Genomic DNA, 20,079 nt, shown 5'->3' with positions numbered 1-20,079 from the left:
TTGGTTTGATCCTCTGTAGCTCCGCCAACAGCTGTCATAAACAGCCTAGACATCACTAAAGAGGCATACTAGGGAAGTGAGGAGTGATGTAGTTTCCCGTTGCTTTCCTCACCGAGCCAGCGTTTAGCGCCAGACTCGCGGCGTTCTGTTCATCAACAGTGTCACCTAGCAGTGCAGTGCACGTCGACCACAGCAGCGCTGGTATACAACCTCACATTACATGCATTGCTATCGGGAGCAAATTTACATATGCACTACATTTCCCTGTAGGGCTACATCATTATACGTCACTGAGTCGAATAAAGTAGAAAATAATAAATGTTCAACCTTTTCTCCTGTGAGTTCAATTCAGCTGCAGATTTTCTTCATCAAATAATGCATATACTGTCGGAACTAGGCCTAATGTCTGGCATTTACAAAGGTATAAAGTTTGCACTGGATACTTTCACTACCGCACCGTAGAATTTCATTGAAAAGGAACGAATTTAACAATTGTCCTTGATACATCCTTCCCATAATTTGTTTTTCTTCTGAAGTAGTACTCTGGGTGATACTCATCTGTCATACCATTAGTGAAATTAGTGACAGAGGGGCGCAGAAACTTCTGTGGTATTATTCTGCTCAGTTCTTCAGGATTATCACTTCACCCAAACTGTAGAATAGGATTTTTAGCAATGTGTGGCGACGGTATTTCGATTAATGTGTATGCTATTTTTGGAATGCCCAGCGTTACCGATATCATTATCTGTTACTTGTTCTAGTTTCATCAGCAGCGAAACAAAACCTGGCTTTGGATACTGGAGACCACCTCCGTATTTGGTTTTTATTAATGACGTTAGTGGAGATGGACTCTGGATACTACCAATTTTATCAAGACACTCTTGACATGAGTTATAATCTGCGATAATTCTTACTCTTACTAATACCCTCCAATATTCCTACCTGATCAAAAATATCCGTACACTTTAACATGGGGTTGGGTCCACCTGTCGCCTTTACAACGGCTTTAACTGTGCTGAGGACACTTTCAATGAGATGTCTGAATGTCTGTGGAGGAATGGCAGCCCATTCTTTCTCAAGAGCCGAAACCAGAGAAGGTACACAATACACATATTCATTGTTGAATGCTAGGGTCTTGTGCGAAGTCGACGTTCTAACTCATCCCAAAGGTGTTCCAATGGGTTCAAGTCGGGACTCTAGGCCGGCCAGTCCATTTCAGGATCGTTACTGTCCACAAACCACTGCCTCAAAGATGCAGATTTATGACAGGATGCATTGTCATGCCGATACAGGCAATCATCGTCTCCTAACTGGTCCTGTACTGTACAACCTAACCATGAAAAACACCCGCACACCATAACACTACCTCCTCTGTACTTCACTGTTGGTACCATAGATGATTGCAGGTAACGTCATCCAGGCATTCGCCAAGCCCAAACCATTCCAATGGATTGCCACAAGATATAGCGTGATTCATAACTCCAAATCACTCCATTCCAGTCATCCACAGTCCAGTGGCGTCGCTTTTTACGCCACCTCAAACTGATAAGCTTGGCTTATAATCAGCGGCTCGACCATTGTAACCCCCTCCACCCACCTTCTTTTAACTCCCAATGCACAGTAATTTTGCTGGTTGGACTGTTGGTAGCACTATGGAACTCACGAGTGATTCTTTCCGCTGATTTCTTGCGATTTTTTACAACCACCCTCCGCAATGCTCGACGGTCCCTGGCCCTCATTAAATGAGGTCTGCCTGGTCTTGGTTTAGCTGAGGTTGCTCCTCCGCGTTTTCACTTCACAATCACATCACCAACAGTCAACTTGGGCAGCTTTAAAAAGGGTTGAAGTGTCCCTGATGGATTTGTTACTCAGGTAACACCCAATGACTAGTCCACGTTCGAAGTCACTGAGCTCTCCTGGCTAACCCATTCTGCTGTTGCTGCTCTTATACTAAAATCACTATACTCCCAGCCTCCTTTTATACTGGCGGGAACGCCTCTCGTAACATCTAGGGTTCAATTCCGCATTACATAGAGGTATCCGGACACTTTTGATCAGGTATTGTTTGCCATTATTAGCACCCGTCACGGAAACGCATGGAGCTCCTTCAGCATTCTTTTCGATGCTTTCCAATAGTACCTGACAATATCCATCTAACTCCGGATTGGTTGCTGCCGATTCATCTGCGTTAATCCTTGAGTTGGTGCGTCCCCATGTTGTGTTAGATGTTACCATCCAGACACTACAGGCAGATTTAGGTGCTACATTTCCCGTAAGAGATGCACTAACTAGTCCACTTGTTAAAATATTAGACACCGAGCGAATTGGCCGTATGATTAGGGGCGCACAGCTGTGAGCTTGCATTCGGGAGAGAGATTGTGAGCAGGCTTTATGTTACTTGTAGGCTAAGATTGGAGTTACTCTTCTATGGGCAGTTGCAATTCAGACAGCAAAGTGAAAGGACGAAATAGTGTTGAGCGAGTATAAAGTGTAGGAAGTGCAAATGCGAATGAAACGTAGAGCGATATGGGTGTGCTGTGGGCAGGTGGCAATGCAGAATGAAAATGAAAGCAATGCAGACTGGAATCAATAACCAAAACATCATGCAGATACTGTTTACATCAGTGGTGGTGATGGTGCTGTTGGTGATCGGTTGTATTGAACTAAACCCAGGGCCTGGACTGTCTTGGGAAGGTATGGAGAAGCTTAAGGTGGTCTTGAAAGTGGACAAGACGTGGTATATGATAATGGAACAAATTAGAGAATCTAAAGAATTGAGGACATTTTTAGAAGCAGAACTCAATGATATCAAGGAGAACCTGTTACAGGATAAGATCGAGATGGCTGATTGAAGAATAAAGTACTGGAATTAGAAGCAAGGTTAAGAAAGATGGAAGTAAAGGAACGGATGCGAGAGAAGGCGGAGAGGAGGAGAAATATAATAATCTATGTATTGGTAGAGACAGATAAAGAGAACCCAAATGATCTGCTGGATAGAGTACTCTCCTTAATCAGAGTGAAACTGGAAGTTGAATGCTATGACAGTGGCATTGATTGTGTATTCAGATTAGGGGAAAATACGGCAAAGAGACCGATCAAGGTATGCATTGTATCGAGCCTGAAGGCTCAGAAAATATTGGAGGTTGTGAAGAAGGTGAAGGGATCAAAAATATGGATCAAGGAAGAACTGGGTCAAGAGGAAATGATAAATATGAAAGCGCTTCGCTTTCATTTACAAAAAGCGCGGCATTGAGGACTAAAAGATTATATCCGCGGAAGCAGACTCGTGTTTGTGGGTGACACATGGAGCAGACAGTGGACGGTGAACCAGCAACGCGAGATGGAGCAACGGCCTCATGTGTCAGTTATGCTGAAGGTCAGGGATATGGACAACGAGCAAGGCACAGCTGAGTCACCAGCAGCAGAAACAGAAACTGCAGCTACAGCAGCAGCCCCAGCAGGTCTTGCTTATCAAAGAGGAAATGGAGGCCACGACGACACAGTTACGAAAGTAAGTCATCAACACCAATCCAGACAAGCAGCACAGGAAGGAGTGGTTCCAAGGAGAGATACCAGCGCGGGAAGGACGTGGTTATAAGTGCCACCTAGCATCAAGTTGAGTTTTACCATACATTATAATTATAACTTTGTATTCACATTTTCTAATTATTCCTTAGAACGCTCTTTATAATGTTTAAAAAATTGCGAACATCTAAGCCAAGCCATGTACAGCTGTCTTGACAATCCACTCGCACTACCGCAGTTCAGCTTCTCCTTCGAGCTTGGCTTCCTTGCCGGCGCAACACTCGAAGTCTTCAGCGCCAGACATTAGAGACGACAAGAAAAATATCAACATCTTAACAGTATAGCCAATTGCATATCGCCTTGCTAATAACAGAGCCAGTATATGAAATCAATTGCAATATAGAATATAATTTAGTCTTGTGTTTCGGCATGTATACAGTTTTTTCGAACAATTCATTGATGACACGTGTAGAGTATGTGATCCGATAGCCGCAGAAAAATATTTAGGTTGCCCAATGTGAACACAGAGTTAAGCGCGAATGGTTGTCTGTGAAGGTGGTATATAGTGAATTTTTTGTAGTATTCCTCTTGGATTATAGGTGAAGACTTCGCGAGTTCTGTAGCATTCTTCATTAATATAACGTATGCTATACGTCGTGACAAATATTTTCCCTCGTTTGTTGTTGATGCACGTACACTCAGTATGCGAGTGAAACTATAAAACTTCAACGACGGTAAAATGCCAGTTAACTTTTGCTGATTAGTTTAGATTAGGCTTTTTAAGTAAAAAAACAAATAGTTAGTCCGAGTGTATTTTTGTGAAAACCATGACTGTACTATCACGAAGCGTCACCGGATGAAACTGTAAGTACATTGTTTAAAATCTGCTATAGATTAAGTTATGATGGTGTCGTCACTGCCGTGAATATCACTTCGGAAATATGTGCGAGCGTGTGATTGAAAATATTCTTGAAAGATCTTTCTCAGGCAGACCTTTCCACGAAAAATGCAGCAGTGTAGTGGGGCTATGATTGTTTATACACTGACTGACAGAGCAAATGCAACACCAAGAAGGAGTGGTCAGAACTTTATGCCAATTGCAGGGTAGACTGACGTCACTGAGGTATGCTCATGATGTGAAATGCGCCGCTGTGCTGCGCACGTAGCGAACGATAAATGGGACACGGCGTTGGCGAATGGCCCACTTCGTACCGTGATTTCTCAGCCGACAGTCATTGTAGAACGTGTTGTCGTGTGCCACAGGACACGTGTATAGCTAAGAATGCTAGGCCGCCGTCAACGGAGGCATTTCCAGCAGACAGACGACTTTACGAGGGGTATGGTGATCGGGCTGAGAAGGGCAGGTTGGTCGCTTCGTCAAATCGCAGCCGATACCCATAGGGATGTGTCCACGGTGCAGCGCCTGTGGCGAAGATGGTTGGCGCAGGGACATGTGGCACGTGCGAGGGGTCCAGGCGCAGCCCGAGTGACGTCAGCACGCGAGGATCGGCGCATCCGCCGCCAAGCGGTGGCAGCCCCGCACGCCACGTCAACCGCCATTCTTCAGCATGTGCAAGACACCCTGGCACTAGAGGTTCCAATATCGACCAGAACAATTTCCCGTCGATTGGTTGAAGGAGGCCTGCACTCCCGGCGTCCGCTCAGAAGACTACCATTGACTCCACAGCATAGACGTGCACGCCTGGCATGGTGCCGGGCTAGAGCGACTTGGATGAGGGAATGGCGGAACGTCGTGTTCTCCGATGAGTCACGCTTCTGTTCTGTCAGTGATAGTCACCGCAGACGAGTGTGGCGTCGGCGTGGAGAAAGGTCAAATCCGGCAGTAACTGTGGAGCGCCCTACCGCTAGACAACGCGGCATCATGGTTTGGGGCGCTATTGCGTATGATTCCACGTCACCTCTAGTGCGTATTCAAGGCACGTTAAATGCCCACCGCTACGTGCAGCATGTGCTGCGGCCGGTGGCACTCCCGTACCTTCAGGGGCTGCCCAATGCTCTGTTTCAGCAGGATAATGCCCGCCCACACACTGCTCGCATCTCCCAACAGGCTCTACGAGGTGTACAGATGCTTCCGTGGCCAGCGTACTCTCCGGATCTCTCACCAATCGAACACGTGTGGGATCTCATTGGACGCCGTTTGCAAACTCTGCCCCAGCCTCGTACGGACGACCAACTGTGGCAAATGGTTCACAGAGAATGGAGAACCATCCCTCAGGACACCATCCGCACTCTTATTGACTCTGTACCTCGACGTGTTTCTGCGTGCATCGCCGCTCGCGGTGGTCCTACATCCTACTGAGTCGATGCCGTGCGCATTGTGTAACCTGCATATCGGTTTGAAATAAACATCAATTATTCGTCCGTGCCGTCTCTGTTTTTTTCCCAACTTTCATCCCTTTCGAACCACTCCTTCTTGGTGTTGCATTTGCTCTGTCAGTCAGTGTATTTCAAAAACTTTTTTGCAACTGGGGTGATGAATATATTCACCGCATGCCACTGAATATAACAATAATAGTTCGACTCCGTGGCTGATTGGTCAGCGTACTGCCCTTCGATTCAGAGGGTCCCGGGTTCGATTCTCGGACGGGTGGGGTATTTTAATAACTCGGGCTTGGGGACTGGTTTGTCCCAACACTCTCCTCTTCATACTCAGATAACACACCATACTAAAAACCACCACAGAAACACGCGATATTGATTACATCCCTCCATAGAGGATTGGCGTCAGGAAGGGCATCCAGCCATTAAAAAGGGCCAAATCCACATGTGTGACGCAGTTCGTACCCACAACCCCATAGTTGTGGGAAGAGCGGTAGAAAAAGAAAGTAATGATAACAATAACAATGTATTAGCAAAACCGATAGTAGCAAATAGAATGTTTAAAATACAGCGGATATCTACCAGCACTAACCGAACCAGGGCACCGATTAGTCGCATATCACGGGGATCGAACCGCGGGTGGTCGGTAACCGAGTCCTGAATACAAGCAGCCTACCTTCCGGAGTTACGATAACTGCTTGTTTCACTGAGCAACAAGTAGTATTTTCTCAAACTACTGGATACTGTATAGTGATACCAATATTTAATTGCTCATTGCGGGGATCAAACCGTAGCCGTCGTTAACAGAACACTATACACAACTATTTTGGGACCACGACAGTTGCTTGTTTTCACCACTAAATATTAGCAGGTTTTCGTTTTTTTAATTTTTTTTTTATTAGTACAACGAGTAGAATGGTACAGTATATTGTGTTAACATAAATATGGAACTAGGTAATACAATTTTGTCTACCCATCGGTTAACTAATCATATTATTTTCTATCTTCTGCGTGTTAAAATTATATAGCCTGCATACCGATAAGTCTTACATAAGAAGTACATTTCTATGTATAGTGTGATGATACTGCGTTGTACATTCTGATATGTAAAACCATGTAGCCTGGAGTATGGTAATGTTGATTTTTTAAATTTAAATGTAAGCTAACTTTACAATCATCACATATAGTATTCAATACTACTATACTATTTTATGCCACATGTATTATAATATAAATATTATTATGGGCCTAGGTACAACACAGAATTTCTAACCTCTTAATTAATTGTGAGTTATATACCATGTTTAAATCCCACTGTCGGCAGCCCTGAAGATGGTTTTCCCTTTTTTCCCATTTTCACACCAGGCAAATTCTGGGGCTGTACCTTAATTAAGGCCACGGCCGTGTCCTTCCCACTTCTAGCCCTTTCCTATCCATCGTCGCCGTAAGACTTATCTGTGTCGGTGCGACGTAAAGCAACTTGCAAAATCTAATCTAGTCAGACTCTGAATATGACAAATACTGATAGACCTATATACACATAGTATCAGCAAAATAAATAACATCTTGAAACATTGAACTAGTCCATTCTTTATTGAAACAGTAATAATATCACTCTCCTTCATCTATCAGCTGATTGAGTACATGGCTAAAACATGGCGGCTGGACTGGACTTGGCCGCACTGTATGTACATATAGATTCACTGTAACGCGAGGTTGTATTGCAGCGCCTCTAGCGGAAAACATAACAGTATAACAGGGCAGTAGCTGCAGGGTGCTATTGCTATTGGTCAGGCTGTTCATTACTTGTTGGCTAAGCTCCATCACAAGGCGTTTTCATGGCGATTTCAAATTTGCAAGGCAGAAGCATCTCCATAGAATACATTCCTTCATGACAAAAGATAACCAAACTTCTGAGAATTGGGCTATTTGATAACATTATGTTACAGGGACTGCAAATAAATTGCGAGAAGCGTGTCATCTCCTTTGTAAACTCTTTGGCAAAAAATCATGTATTTTGATTGTCTTTGGCGGTCTTTGGCAAGCAGGTACACGCTTGGCTTCTCCGAACGCGTTCGTACTGGTGATTTGTCGTGAATTCGTGTTTTATTTTATCTACGTTTGCTATAATATTTGACGTAAGTTGAACGAAGACCTTTTCTAATTGAGATTTATTGATATATTTCTGAATTTAGTGAAATAATAATTACATGTGTAATAATTTTGATTGCAGTTTCACCATGGCTGCGGCGATGCCCATTAACCCTAAACCTTTCCTGAATAGTTTGACTGGGAAGCCAGTTATGGTTAAATTGAAATGGGGGCACGAGTATAAAGGCTACCTGGTTTCAGTTGATGGATATATGAACCTGCAGCTAGCAAACACAGAGGAACACATCGATGGTTCGCCGACGGGGAATTTGGGAGAGGTTTTAATAAGGTGTAACAACGTCCTTTACATTCGCGGAGTTGAAGAGGAGGATGAGGAGGGTGAAATGAAAGATTGAGTATCATATTCCATGAAGCTATGTTCTGTGGTTTTATATGTTGTGAGAAACAGGTAGTGGACGTTAAATATTATCCAGTTGAGAAGTGAACAGACAACTGATTTAAAAGCTATATGTACGATAACCTGTGATATTTCTTCTTGTGATATGTGCGAACATAATCTGAATTGTCGACTCCTTCCTACTCAATGTAACTTGCAGGTATTACGTATGCTGTTCAGTAAATCACATTTATTCTAATTATCATCATTCATTCAAGGATTTACAGGCTATGTTGTGTGTAATATGATTGTTTATTTAATCATCGAAGTATTTGCAACGTTTACTTGCCAGTATATTCAAGGATAACATTCCGGCATAACACAAAAGACATCAGGTTGGATGGTTTTATTGTAGGTAGAATATGTTTTTATCCATAGTTCAAGGCATTTTAAGTATCACCTTGTGTTCATAAGTTGATCTCCAATCATTACTTCTCGCAGCCCAGTACCGGTACTCGCTACATTCAGCTGCGTGCAGAACGACTGTCGTTTGTTTACACGCTCGCGGCCTTCTCGGAAGGGATGTTGTGAAGCGGTGCACAGAGCTGCTAACCTCTACTGAGGAACTAATGAGTGAGGTGCTTCAATAGCTGGTAGTGGTTCTTGCTGTGCAGACGGTTAGGATAGGATCTGGACAAGACCCTTGGTCTGGACGGTTAGAAGCGGCCCTAGGCCCCTAGTTTCATGAGGGAACACGATTGGTCTGGACGGAAGACGATTGGTTAGGATTCTTGCCATGGACAAGACCCTTGGTCTGGACCATTAGAAGCGGCCCTAGGCCCCTAGTTTCGTGTGGAAACACGATTTGTCTGGACTGGTTCTTGCTGTGTGGACGGTTAGGATTAAGACCTGGTCAAGACCATTGGTCTGGACTTTTCTTGCCATGCGGACGGTTAGGATAGGATCTGGACAAGACCATTGTTACAAGCCGCATTGTTACTTTACATGGTGTTTTTTGTTTGTGCTTTTATTCAGCCGGGGTTGGTAACGCAATGTATTTATCAGCATTGATGGCAATGACGTCACATTCCGTTCACCGTTGACCAATGAGAACGCAAGAAGCTACGTTAGCCATGGACGATGGCAGCTGCTGCTCTTTATTAGGTTATAAAAGTAAATATACTTGTGGGGGCGGGATGGTGGGTTCCTGGACATTGCAATGAACACATCTCTCCTCTAAAAGGAATTCCAACGTTGGGCTGCGGGATGTAAAGTTATATGGATTTCCAAACAGATGGAAGGCGTTCTACTAGTTTTCACTGTTCTTTGTAGTTTTTATGGACAGTAATCACCGCTACTAAACATGTCTTCTGGTAGCCAGATAACTGTGTAGAAGTGCCAGAAGTCTAACAAAGTCCAAAGCTGAATATTTACCATATCCATTTTGAAAATGCCTTCTATGTCGTCTAAATTTTTAAAGTGCTTTAGGAAAGGCGGCTAAATTTAACAAATTGCTTCCCACTGTAAATGATGTTAGTGGTGCTTCTCTAACCGGCAAGCATATTTAGGAAGAAGAAAAAAGCACATAAAAATGATATGCAGTGATACCTTAAATATTAGATAGGAGAGATCCTTCATGCTTGCCAGGGACCCACCATCCCACCCATGGAAGTATTTTTGCTGATATAGAAGAATTAAAACAGACTGTATAAATCAGCTAAATGCAATCGTTTGCTGTGTTCCCATTGGCTGGCCAGATTTAGTACCATCTCTGATAGAGCTTGCATTATGTCCAGGTACAGGGTTGCCACATTAGGTAAAACTTAGAGAACTGCAAAACTGTCGTAGCATGTACTGTTTGCAAGTGCTCTATCGATGACAGACGCTTGTGGGCTTTTGCTCCCCACACCTCCATTGTTTGCTCCCAGACCATTAGTCTTGTCCGGTCCATATTCTAACCCATCCACACCAGTGGTCTTCTCTCAGACGTTGGTAACCCTGTTTATTACCAGTGATACTGACCAAACATGCCATGTTTAATCTCTGACCGATCTCTTGCCCACCAGGTATGGAAGTTTCACCATCACACTATTTGGAAAGGTGAATTATAACAATCTTTAACTCATATGACTACTAGGAGAAAGGAGTAAAGCTTCCATTCCTTCCATTGAGTCTTCACGAAAGATCGGGCTGGATGTGGCAGGCAAAGAAGGGTCATAGGGGTAGCCCCCAGGTTAGGGCCGCAAAGCAGCCAACAGGCCTCTAGCATCCCCTAGAGTCAAAGGCAGCAAAAAGTAGCCCTCTAGTTAACACACTCCAGCATACAAACACATCACTTCACCAGTAAATATATATAAATGTTACCTTAAAATGTTGGTAGAAAAGAGATGTCCATTATGAATGCTAGGGGGTTATGTGAACAAATCGTATCCATGAAATTTCATTGTAATTTTTGTCCTGAATGGAGGAAAATAATTGCTTTCCCGCAGATCAACAGTAAAATAGTGGTAAATTGATAAATACCATTATTACTAGAGAAATAGATACGTAACTATGGCGACTGTTTCTCTGCAGACGCTACTCTTCTCTGTGGCATTCATCTTCATCATGCTGTCTGTAGAAAGTGTTTTTCTTGGGTGCGTATGCTACGAGAGTGCTTTCATCACAAAATACAAAACTTGCTACTCTTTCTGTAGAAGATCAGGTGGAATTCCCCTCTTATTTTTCCTGAGTGTTCTAAAAATGGTTAATCCTTTTCACAGAACATCACCAGTTGTCACATGTAAGATTGCGACTTGTACAAAAAAGCAGCTCCAGTAATCTGATGGCAACATCTATGACATCTATCTGTATTCAATTCTGGGAGAGATGCCACATTGTATAAATTTCAGCCAATGGCAATGCAGTGTTCTCCCTAGGACCTTTCTAATGGCTGCACCGCCTGGCCGTTTTTGCTGGCCGCTCCAGTATCATAACCTAGATATGTGCTAGTTACATAATATTTCAAGTTACTTTACGTCGCACTGACATAGGTCTTGTGACGATGATGGGATAGGAAAGGGCTAGGAGTAAGAAGGAAGCGGCCATGGTCTTACGGTATAGCCCCAGCATTTACCTGGTGTAAAAATGGGAAACCACGGAAAACCATCATCAGGGCTGCCGACTGGTGTTTGAACTCACTATCTCCCGAATGCAAGCTCACAGCTGTGTTCCTAACCGCATGACCAACTTGCTTAGTTTATGTAATATTAATGTTTGAGTTGTTGTGTGTTCCAAATTAAAATGTAAATACTGTAAATTATTTACCGCTAAATGAAAAATCTTCATTGTCACCATAATTGCACGAGTTACTTCAGAGTTTAAATGTTTCGCTTATCACATTGTTGTGCGCGAGCGGTGTTTGAATGGTGTGGATGTCTTGTCTCCATACCAGTTACTGCATACAGGGAAACTGACCTTTGCACAATCTTGTACATACCAAAGCAAACCCCATGGCGCAACAGCCCTGGAAGGGCATTGGCCTACGAAGTGACCGCTGCTCAGCCTGAAGGCTTACAGATTACAAGGTGTCGTGTGGTCAGCACAACGGATCCTCTCGGCCAGTATTCTTGGCTTTCTCCGATGGCTCCTCAGTTGTAATCACATAGGCTGAGTGGACCTGGAATCAGCCCTCAGAATCTAACCCGGGGTCTCCGAGTAAGAGGCAGACATGCTACCCGTACACCACTGATCTATCTTGTACACACACATGTAAATATCTTGCTCGAGATTCGTAGCTTCTGGTGTTTTAAGAGTTTTAGGCTAAAAATGTACTCCTGGTCATAACCCTCCAGTACTCGCGTGGGGTTTTCTAGAAATATTTCCCTAATTGCAGTCAGTTTGACATCGATCATCTCGATCTCGTCAAATCTCAGATATCTTGCCAAAAAGCGGAATAGGTTGTAAGATGTAGTGTGGAAAATTTCCACACCAAACCCATTAGTGTCCCACAAATCAACTATCTTTTGAGAGCCTGACTTGTTTACACTGGCTAATAATAGTAGACCAATTAAAGCCTATACTACTTCTCCTTAGGTTGGTTTGGCATCTCTGTCTCTTGTAAACCTCATTACCATTCTTTATATGAAAATGTTCGTAGGAAAAACTACTATTCATATAATGCTTTCATCAATAAAAAAATAGTCATCGGATTCGTAATGCCACGTGTTTTCAGCCTGGAACCAGGCAAGTAAAATGAAACTTTGTTGTAGGTACGAGTGTTTTTAAGAGACACTATGGTGCTCCATTTGGTCATGCCATCATGTCCATAAACATAATTGTGGCAGGGCCTGTTTGATACATCATTTTTACTCCCTGATGTATTGGCACAGTCCTCCTTAGGTAAGTCACTAATGTCCTGTTCTGAAAGTGAATTATGCTCTGATATTTCTATGTTGTCCTCTTTGCTGTAGTCTTCTGGATCCACTAATTCTTCATCAGATAATTCAGAAAGGAGTTGATGAATTTGTTCCTGGTCCTTGCTAATGTTCCTGGTTATATCATGACTCATATTTACTGTTTACACTGAAGCAACTAAACGTTCTCACAACAAAAACACATGCAAGAATGAAAATTTACAAAACCTGAGTCTGCACATTTACTTTCGCCAGTGCTTGCATCGGGCAAGATGTTACCCCCAGTCAGCTCTGTCTCACTGCCGGAAATGTACTTATGCATGAAGATTTATGACACACAGCTCAGGAGTCGCTGCACAGAGTCCTTGAAAGGTACACAGCAGCACAGGGTACAGTCCATGAGAGAAAAAGCATTCGTTTTCCAAGGGTTGGGATAATTTATTAACCCATGTGAGTATTGGAGGGTTAAGACGAGTACTTTCTTGGGCCAAAATTCTCAAACACCAGAAGATCTTGAGCAAGATGGTTTTTACTTGTATGTATGTAAAAGGTTGTACTAAGGTCAGTTTCCCCTTACACAGTAATTAGTATGGAGATGAGACATTGTTACCGAATTAAACCTAAATAGTTGGCAACAGTATTTAAACACATTCATTTGTCAGTCGTGAGTCAGCTGTTGTTATTGAGTGGAATCCATGTTTTGTTCTGTTGTATATTGAAATAATCTTTACAATGGCACTCAAGTTTACATGTTTAAATTATGATTGAAGTATGACAAAGAGAAAGTAGAAAGTCCTCATTAGTCAACGAGGAAGGCATCAGTTCAGTTAGGCATATCTGTAAGGAGCCTGCAGGGAATCCTGAAAGATATAAAATTCAAGCTTTTTTTTTTTTTTGCCCAAAATTACTTCACGCATTGCATGAAGATGATCAAGGCAGAAGACTTGAGTTCTGCGAGTTGTTTGTAATCCAGAATGAAACAATCTTCAAACTAACTGGACGTGTTCATTACCATAATTGTGTTTATTGGTCTGAAAAAAACCCCTGTTCGATAATGGAGAAATTGGGTTAAGAGGACCTCTTTTTTTTTTTTTTTCAAGAAATAGTTACTTCAGTAGCTTATATAGAAATGCTGCAAAACTTCGTAGTACTTAAACTGCAAACCATCCACATTCAGCATTTCATTAGCAACAAGATGGAGTTGCACCCCACTCTGAACTGAACGTCTGCAACCTTTTGGACAACACTTGTGGAGTAGAGCAGAAGCCGCCAGACTCGTGATTTTAGTCACTGGAAGAATGTGGTGTTTTCCATATTGCCAAGAAATTTAGATGAACTGAGAATATCCATTCAAAATACACTTCATCCTATTATCAAAGATAAATCTTTATTGTTCCATATTTGTATATCTTGTAATTCGTTGTGTGAAATGTATTGAACAAGGCAATGGACACTTGGAACAATCTTTGTCTTAATGGTTGCATTGTATATTAGGGGAAGTGACTCGTGCCAGTATACTGCGGTTGTTGGTGGGGCACATACTTCTCCCCACTAGCTTAACCGTGGTACATCGGAAGTAGCCAGTGACAAATGACTGGGCAGGAGAACAAGAAGATATACTATAACGTAACATGCATGAACACAAATTCGCCTAAGATGAAAATTTGGATCGAGCAAGTTGGCCGTGCATTTAAGGGCACACGGCTGTGAGCTTGCATTTGCGAATAGTAGGTTCAAACCCCACTGTTGGTAGCCGTGAAGATGGTTTTCCATGGTTTCCCATTTTAACACCAGGCAAATGTTGGGGCTGTACCTTAATTAAGGCCACGGTTTCTTCCTTTCCACTCCTATCCCATCGTCACCATAAGACATATCTGTGTCAGTTTGATATAAAGGCAATTGTAAATTTTTAAAATAAAAAAATGGAGAAGTTGGTTAACATGAACAACATTTTGGTCCCAACAGAGAATTTATTTCTTCTTGTGGAAGATTTCCTTGGTTTACAATAATTTTGGTTAAAATGAGCTATGAACTCTTTCTTTAGCTCACTGCATCATTATATCTCAAACACAATAAATAGTGTTGGTGGTTCATGTTAAATTGTTTCTGTCAGGAATGCATATAGTTGAAAGTAAATAATTGTTTATTTGGATGTTTAGCTACAGGCAAGTAGGTTAACATCAACATTTCTTTGTGCAATGAACATTAGTAAAAGATCAGCCTGTATTCTTACCCTAAAATCTCATTTCAATAATGTGCACATTAAATGTAAGGAAAACACTACAGTATTGAATTAATTAATGCGTGTGGCCTCCAAAGAGGCCTGATACAGGTCCTTTGAGTTTACGCCGTATACACGTTCTGCGCGTCTCAGAATGGGGCCCTACCTACGATGAATTCTAATACTGAAAACGGCACACACACCCAGCCCCCTATCCAAATTAACCAATGAAAGTTAAAATCCCCGACCCAGCCGGGAATCAAATACGGGACCCCCTGAGCCAAAGGCCAACACGCTAACCATTTAGCCATGGAGCCAGATATTAATGAAGATAAACAGTTGATATTGTTTGAGATAGTAGTAGTGATCAGGACGATTTAATTCCACCTAGGGAACTTCAGCCACCTTGAATATTTTAAAATAGTTTACTGTGATATCTAGTCACGGCTGAGTTTACTGAAGCTAGGATTACAGCTGTCCATGAGCAGCAAGGCACTTTCATTACTGTGAGCAACAGCAATGCACACTTGAATTTTTCTCCCAAAACTTAATTGAGTACCTTAACAGTTATTTATGTAGTGTCATCTGCCATACAATTCACCAGTAGGCTACTCTATAATAATGTACTGTAAAGTGATATTTGTTTAACCGAGCTCGATAGCTGCAGTCTCTTAAGTGCGGCCAGTATCCAGTAATCAGGAGATAGTGGGTTCGAGCCCCACTGTCGGCAGCCCTGAAGATGGTTTTCCGTGGTTTCCCATTTTCACACCAGGCAAATGCCAGGGCTGTACTTTAATTAAGGCCACGGCCGCTTCCTTCCACTTCCTAGGCCTTTCCTATTCCATCGTCGCTGTAAGACATGTGTGCTGGTGTGACGTAAAGCAAAATAGCAAAAAAAGATATTTGTTTAATACGAACTCTTGATTTTTTGTTCCCTTAGATTTGTTAACAAGGTTTTACTGTATATCTAAATTACTTTGCCAGGTGTAGAAATGTTGAACTAAGAATTTGTTTTATGCTATTCGGGGGATCGACCTGGAAAGATCTTTTGCCCCTACTTGCACCATATGTGAGGACCCTGCGTGTGTTTTTGTAAATGGCGGAAGTGTAAAGTGTTGAATGCAAGGAAAGGGACGTTGAGGACGACACAAACACCCAGGCCAGGGATATTAATCATTTACAATTAAAAATCCCTGACCCAGCTCGAAATCAAACCCGGGGCTACCAGGTGACAGGCGGACGCATTGCCCCCTACACCGCGGGGCAAGACTAAAATAAGAATACTTACCAGCTATACACTTTACTCCATCGGAATATAAAATACACTACACTAGTTACAAATGAATCACTCCACTTACTATTGGCCTATTTATCAATTGCCTAAAAAAATCTATAACTGCTTTTTTAGGTCAATGCAAAGTGTTTCTTTTTTATGGCAGAACCAGAACACTGGGATAAGAGAATACCTGTAATCTTCAAGAAAGAGAGTAGAAGGGAGCTTAAAGACTATCAGGGAGTCCCTCTAATGCGCCGTGCAGAGATTTTTGAAAATATTCTAGAGAAACTGATTCAAGCTAAAGTAGGAGGTCTGAGAGAGTGCAGTATGGCTTCAGACCAGGAAGATCCACAGTAGAGCTCATCTTTGTAGTAAGGCAGCTGCAAGAATTGCATTTACGGTAATGAAATGGAAATGGCGTATGGCTTTTAGTGCCGGGAGTGTCCAAGGACAAGTTCGGCTCGCCAGGTGCAGGTCTTTTGATTTGACACCCGTAGGCGACCTGCGCATCGTGATGAGGATGAAATGATGATGAAGACGACACATACACCCAGCCCCCGTGCCAGCGAAATTAACCAATTATGGTTAAAATTCCCTACCCTGCCGGGAATCGAACCCGGGACCCGTGAGACCAAAGGCCAGCACGCTAACCATTTAGCCATGGAGCCGGACTGCATTTACGGTAAACAGCTACTGATGGGGTCCTTGGATATTGAAAAGGCACATGATGTAGTGAGTGATGGGCAGTCGGAGATGGGGTCTTGAGCACCTGTTTCTCAAAAGCGTTGTCTCCGCATTGTGCGGCGAACAGCATGTTGTAGGTCTACAGGTATAAGGTAGACGAAGCTGAATGTTGTTTGTGCCAGTTATGCGAATAACCAAATCTAGGCCTTCTCCATTCCGTAAATGTGTGTCAGCAAGTGACTAGGCTATTCATTTCTACTGAGGTCTTTTACTGATGCAGTATAACATAATTATAAAGGATACGCATTCTTGCATTGTACTTGAACGAGTACAGAAATTAATGGCTATTATGGGTGTACAAGGTCATCACTCATAATTTATCAGACCCCATATTTAGTATCAGTTTGACCAGTGCATTATGGTGATGAAGGAAATAATTCCTCAGAATATTATATAGAGTATTTGTGTCGTGCAATTAGGTACTTCGGTATATGATGGTGCAACGTGTAATTGTCTAATAGTACGCAGCAACTTTAAGACTATGTCCGAAACACAACATGCCATATAGCAGTGTGTTGTGTTGCTTGTTCAAAAGAGGTAAAATACGTTGGCAGAAATACAGCACCTAAAAACTGAAGGGGAAGTCACAAGGAACACTTCTGGTCCAATCTGCATCACAAGAAGCTACCATGTCGACAACAATTGCGAGGTATCCAGGTAGGTGTACATCCTGTCTACAGTTAACAAATCATACAGGTTTATTCACCGACAATGTCCACCTCTAATAATTCATGAACCATTTAAGAAACTGGCAGTCTGTAGTTAACACTTCAGCTAGATCATCTTTGATATCATTCAGTTTTCTCTTAAGAGCCTGTTGGAATTATTCTCTGTTTGTTTACAGGTTTTTAAGATCAATTGCTGTACTCCTCTCTTTCGCTAGAACACTGGGATAAGAGAATACCTGTAATTGTACTTATCTACATGAAAGAGAGTAGAAGGGAGCGTAAAGACTATCAGGGAGTCCCTCTAATGCGCCGTGCAGAGATTTTTGAAAATATTCTAGAGAAACTGATTCAAGCTAAAGTAGGAGGTCTGAGAGAAGTGCAGTATGGCTTCAGACCAGACAGTGGTCACTGCCAGAGTTGAACATTTTCAGTACACTTTCACGGTATGAGGAGTGAGAGAATGAAATCAATTTCTTTGGTAACTTCAAAACGTTTGGCCTCTATGTCCATTACCAGCTAGAAGTAGGTGTTCATGATGGGCATCTTCACACACTCTGCAAACTGGACCAGTCATTCACTCTTTCATTCCTGACATCACTACCATACTTTCCCACAATGGTATTGCCTTGTTCATATGTACCAACCTTAGCATTAAAATTGCCCATTACCAATTTGAAGAGACAGTCCTTCCTTATAGAGGTCTTCATAGAAGAACTCAAACTCATCATTCAGTGGCTTGATGTGAGTGCATGAACTTCAATCATGTGGATTTTGTACATATTTGACAGGCTTAGGATTTTTGTTTTTGCTAGTGGCTTTACGTCTCACAGACACAGATAGGTCTTATGGCGATGAAGGCTTAGAATTAAACAAGCAACTCTACTGGAAGTTCCTTCAAATAATGACTTTGCCAGTGATGCTTTTGTTAATCATACACAGAATTCCATTTCTTTCTTTCTCTCTTTTTTTTTTTTTTTAAAGCAATTTGCTTTACGATGCACCAACACAGGTTGGTCTTATGGCGACGATGGCATAGGAAAGGGCTAGGAGTGGGAAGGAATCTGCCGTGGTCTTGATTAAGGTAAAGTCCCAACATTTGCCTGGTGTGAAAATGGGAAACCATGAAAAACTATCTTCAGGGCTGCCAACAGTGGGGTTTGAACCCACTATCTTCTGAATGCAAGCTCACAGCCACGCGCCTCTAACCGCATGGGCAGCTCGATCATTTTTCCATCTAGTTCTCCGCAGTAATGGAACAAGTTACTAGGACTTCAGTTGCAAGCAGTTTTCACCTTTGCAACAAACTTGGCTTAAACCCACTATATTCCAATTGATGATTTTTTTCATTTCTCCTCAATGTCTTCAAGCCTTCCATTACCCAACAATGAACGACAGTTGTAGGTACACACTAGTAAGGATTGGTTCTTGACCGTGTTTGACATGTATTGAGGCATCAAACTAGACCCCACCTGGAGATCTGGTTGTGGGGCTATTTTATCTCCAGAAAATGTAACTTTAATGTCGCTCATCATTCATCTTGACTTCAAGGTTTGAAGTTTAATCACCACACCTGTTTTGATGATGGATTGGGGATTTATATATATATAGCTATATAGCTATTAAGGAACGTAACCTAGTTTATATGTTAAATGTGTAAGGTATAGACACTGCAGATATCATCAGCCAATTCTATCATTACATGATGTGGAACTCTCCAGGTGGAATGGTCTCCAAGTTCTCTGCCATGTAGCACCAGCTATTCTCTTGATGTCTTTGTCCCATCTGTCTGGCAGTCTTCCTCTGGGCCAGGGTGCAAAATCAGAAAGAAATGGTGGGGGGAGAAGGAACGTAGGGCTTAACTACTAGTGTTTATTTCAGGCAGTATTTTGTGGGAGGGGGGGGGGTAAATTTCCTTTGTAATTTAATTACTCCCTCCCCCAGAAAAACCTAAATTTTAGATCTTTTTGTTTGAATTTTGTTGTTATAATGAGAATGATAAACATTAGAACGTTATCCCAATCAGCTGAGAAGTTTATGAGAGACAGTCGCTTTCTTAAGAAAGGCCAGATGAGCTGCGATTTGTCGTAATTTATTGCTTTATTAGTAGAACCTTCCTCTACCAGGGCTAAGTGCTGACTGAACAAATTTGTCAGTTGGTACACACTTTAAGTGAACACTGTCTTATTGATACCTATCGGAAACACACCACTCCTGTAGTTCATGGAGAGGGTGTAAGCTCGAGCTACTTAGAGCAATGACAAGGGAGGAGAGCTTCAAGTAATTTACATTTTTGCCCGGGTTTCAGATGGACTTGTCAGAGTGAAACATGCATAATTGGCTACAGGTCCGGATTGCCACTGCTGCATTGTTTATTGTTCAAGATCTGGCAGTCATATGAACTATTGCTGATGTTTTTATGAAAA

At 42.3% G+C, this 20,079-nt stretch overlaps 1 protein-coding gene across 1 annotated transcript; it reads left to right on the top strand.

Moving 5' to 3' along the window:
• The first annotated feature begins 7,878 nt into the window (after window positions 1–7,878).
• Window positions 7,879–8,612, top strand: SmF (small ribonucleoprotein particle protein SmF). The gene is made up of 2 exons (XM_067145485.2): window positions 7,879–8,003; window positions 8,099–8,612. Exon 2 carries the CDS (start codon window positions 8,106–8,108, stop codon window positions 8,370–8,372), a length of 267 nt encoding a protein of 88 aa, XP_067001586.1. The 5' UTR covers window positions 7,879–8,003; window positions 8,099–8,105; the 3' UTR covers window positions 8,373–8,612.
• The last annotated feature ends 11,467 nt before the right edge of the window (window positions 8,613–20,079 follow it).

Source organism: Anabrus simplex, chromosome 1 (genome assembly GCF_040414725.1).
Source record: "Anabrus simplex isolate iqAnaSimp1 chromosome 1, ASM4041472v1, whole genome shotgun sequence".
In the NCBI taxonomy this organism is placed as follows: domain Eukaryota; kingdom Metazoa; phylum Arthropoda; class Insecta; order Orthoptera; family Tettigoniidae; genus Anabrus; species Anabrus simplex.
Note: the sequence above shows the minus strand (reverse complement) of the source record. Positions and strands in the feature narration are given on the sequence as shown.

What these genes read in the sequence shown, in the direction of transcription:
- SmF (XM_067145485.2), top strand. Translation starts at nt 8,106, where the DNA reads ATGGCTGCGGCGATGCCCATTAACCCTAAACCTTTCCTGAATAGTTTG.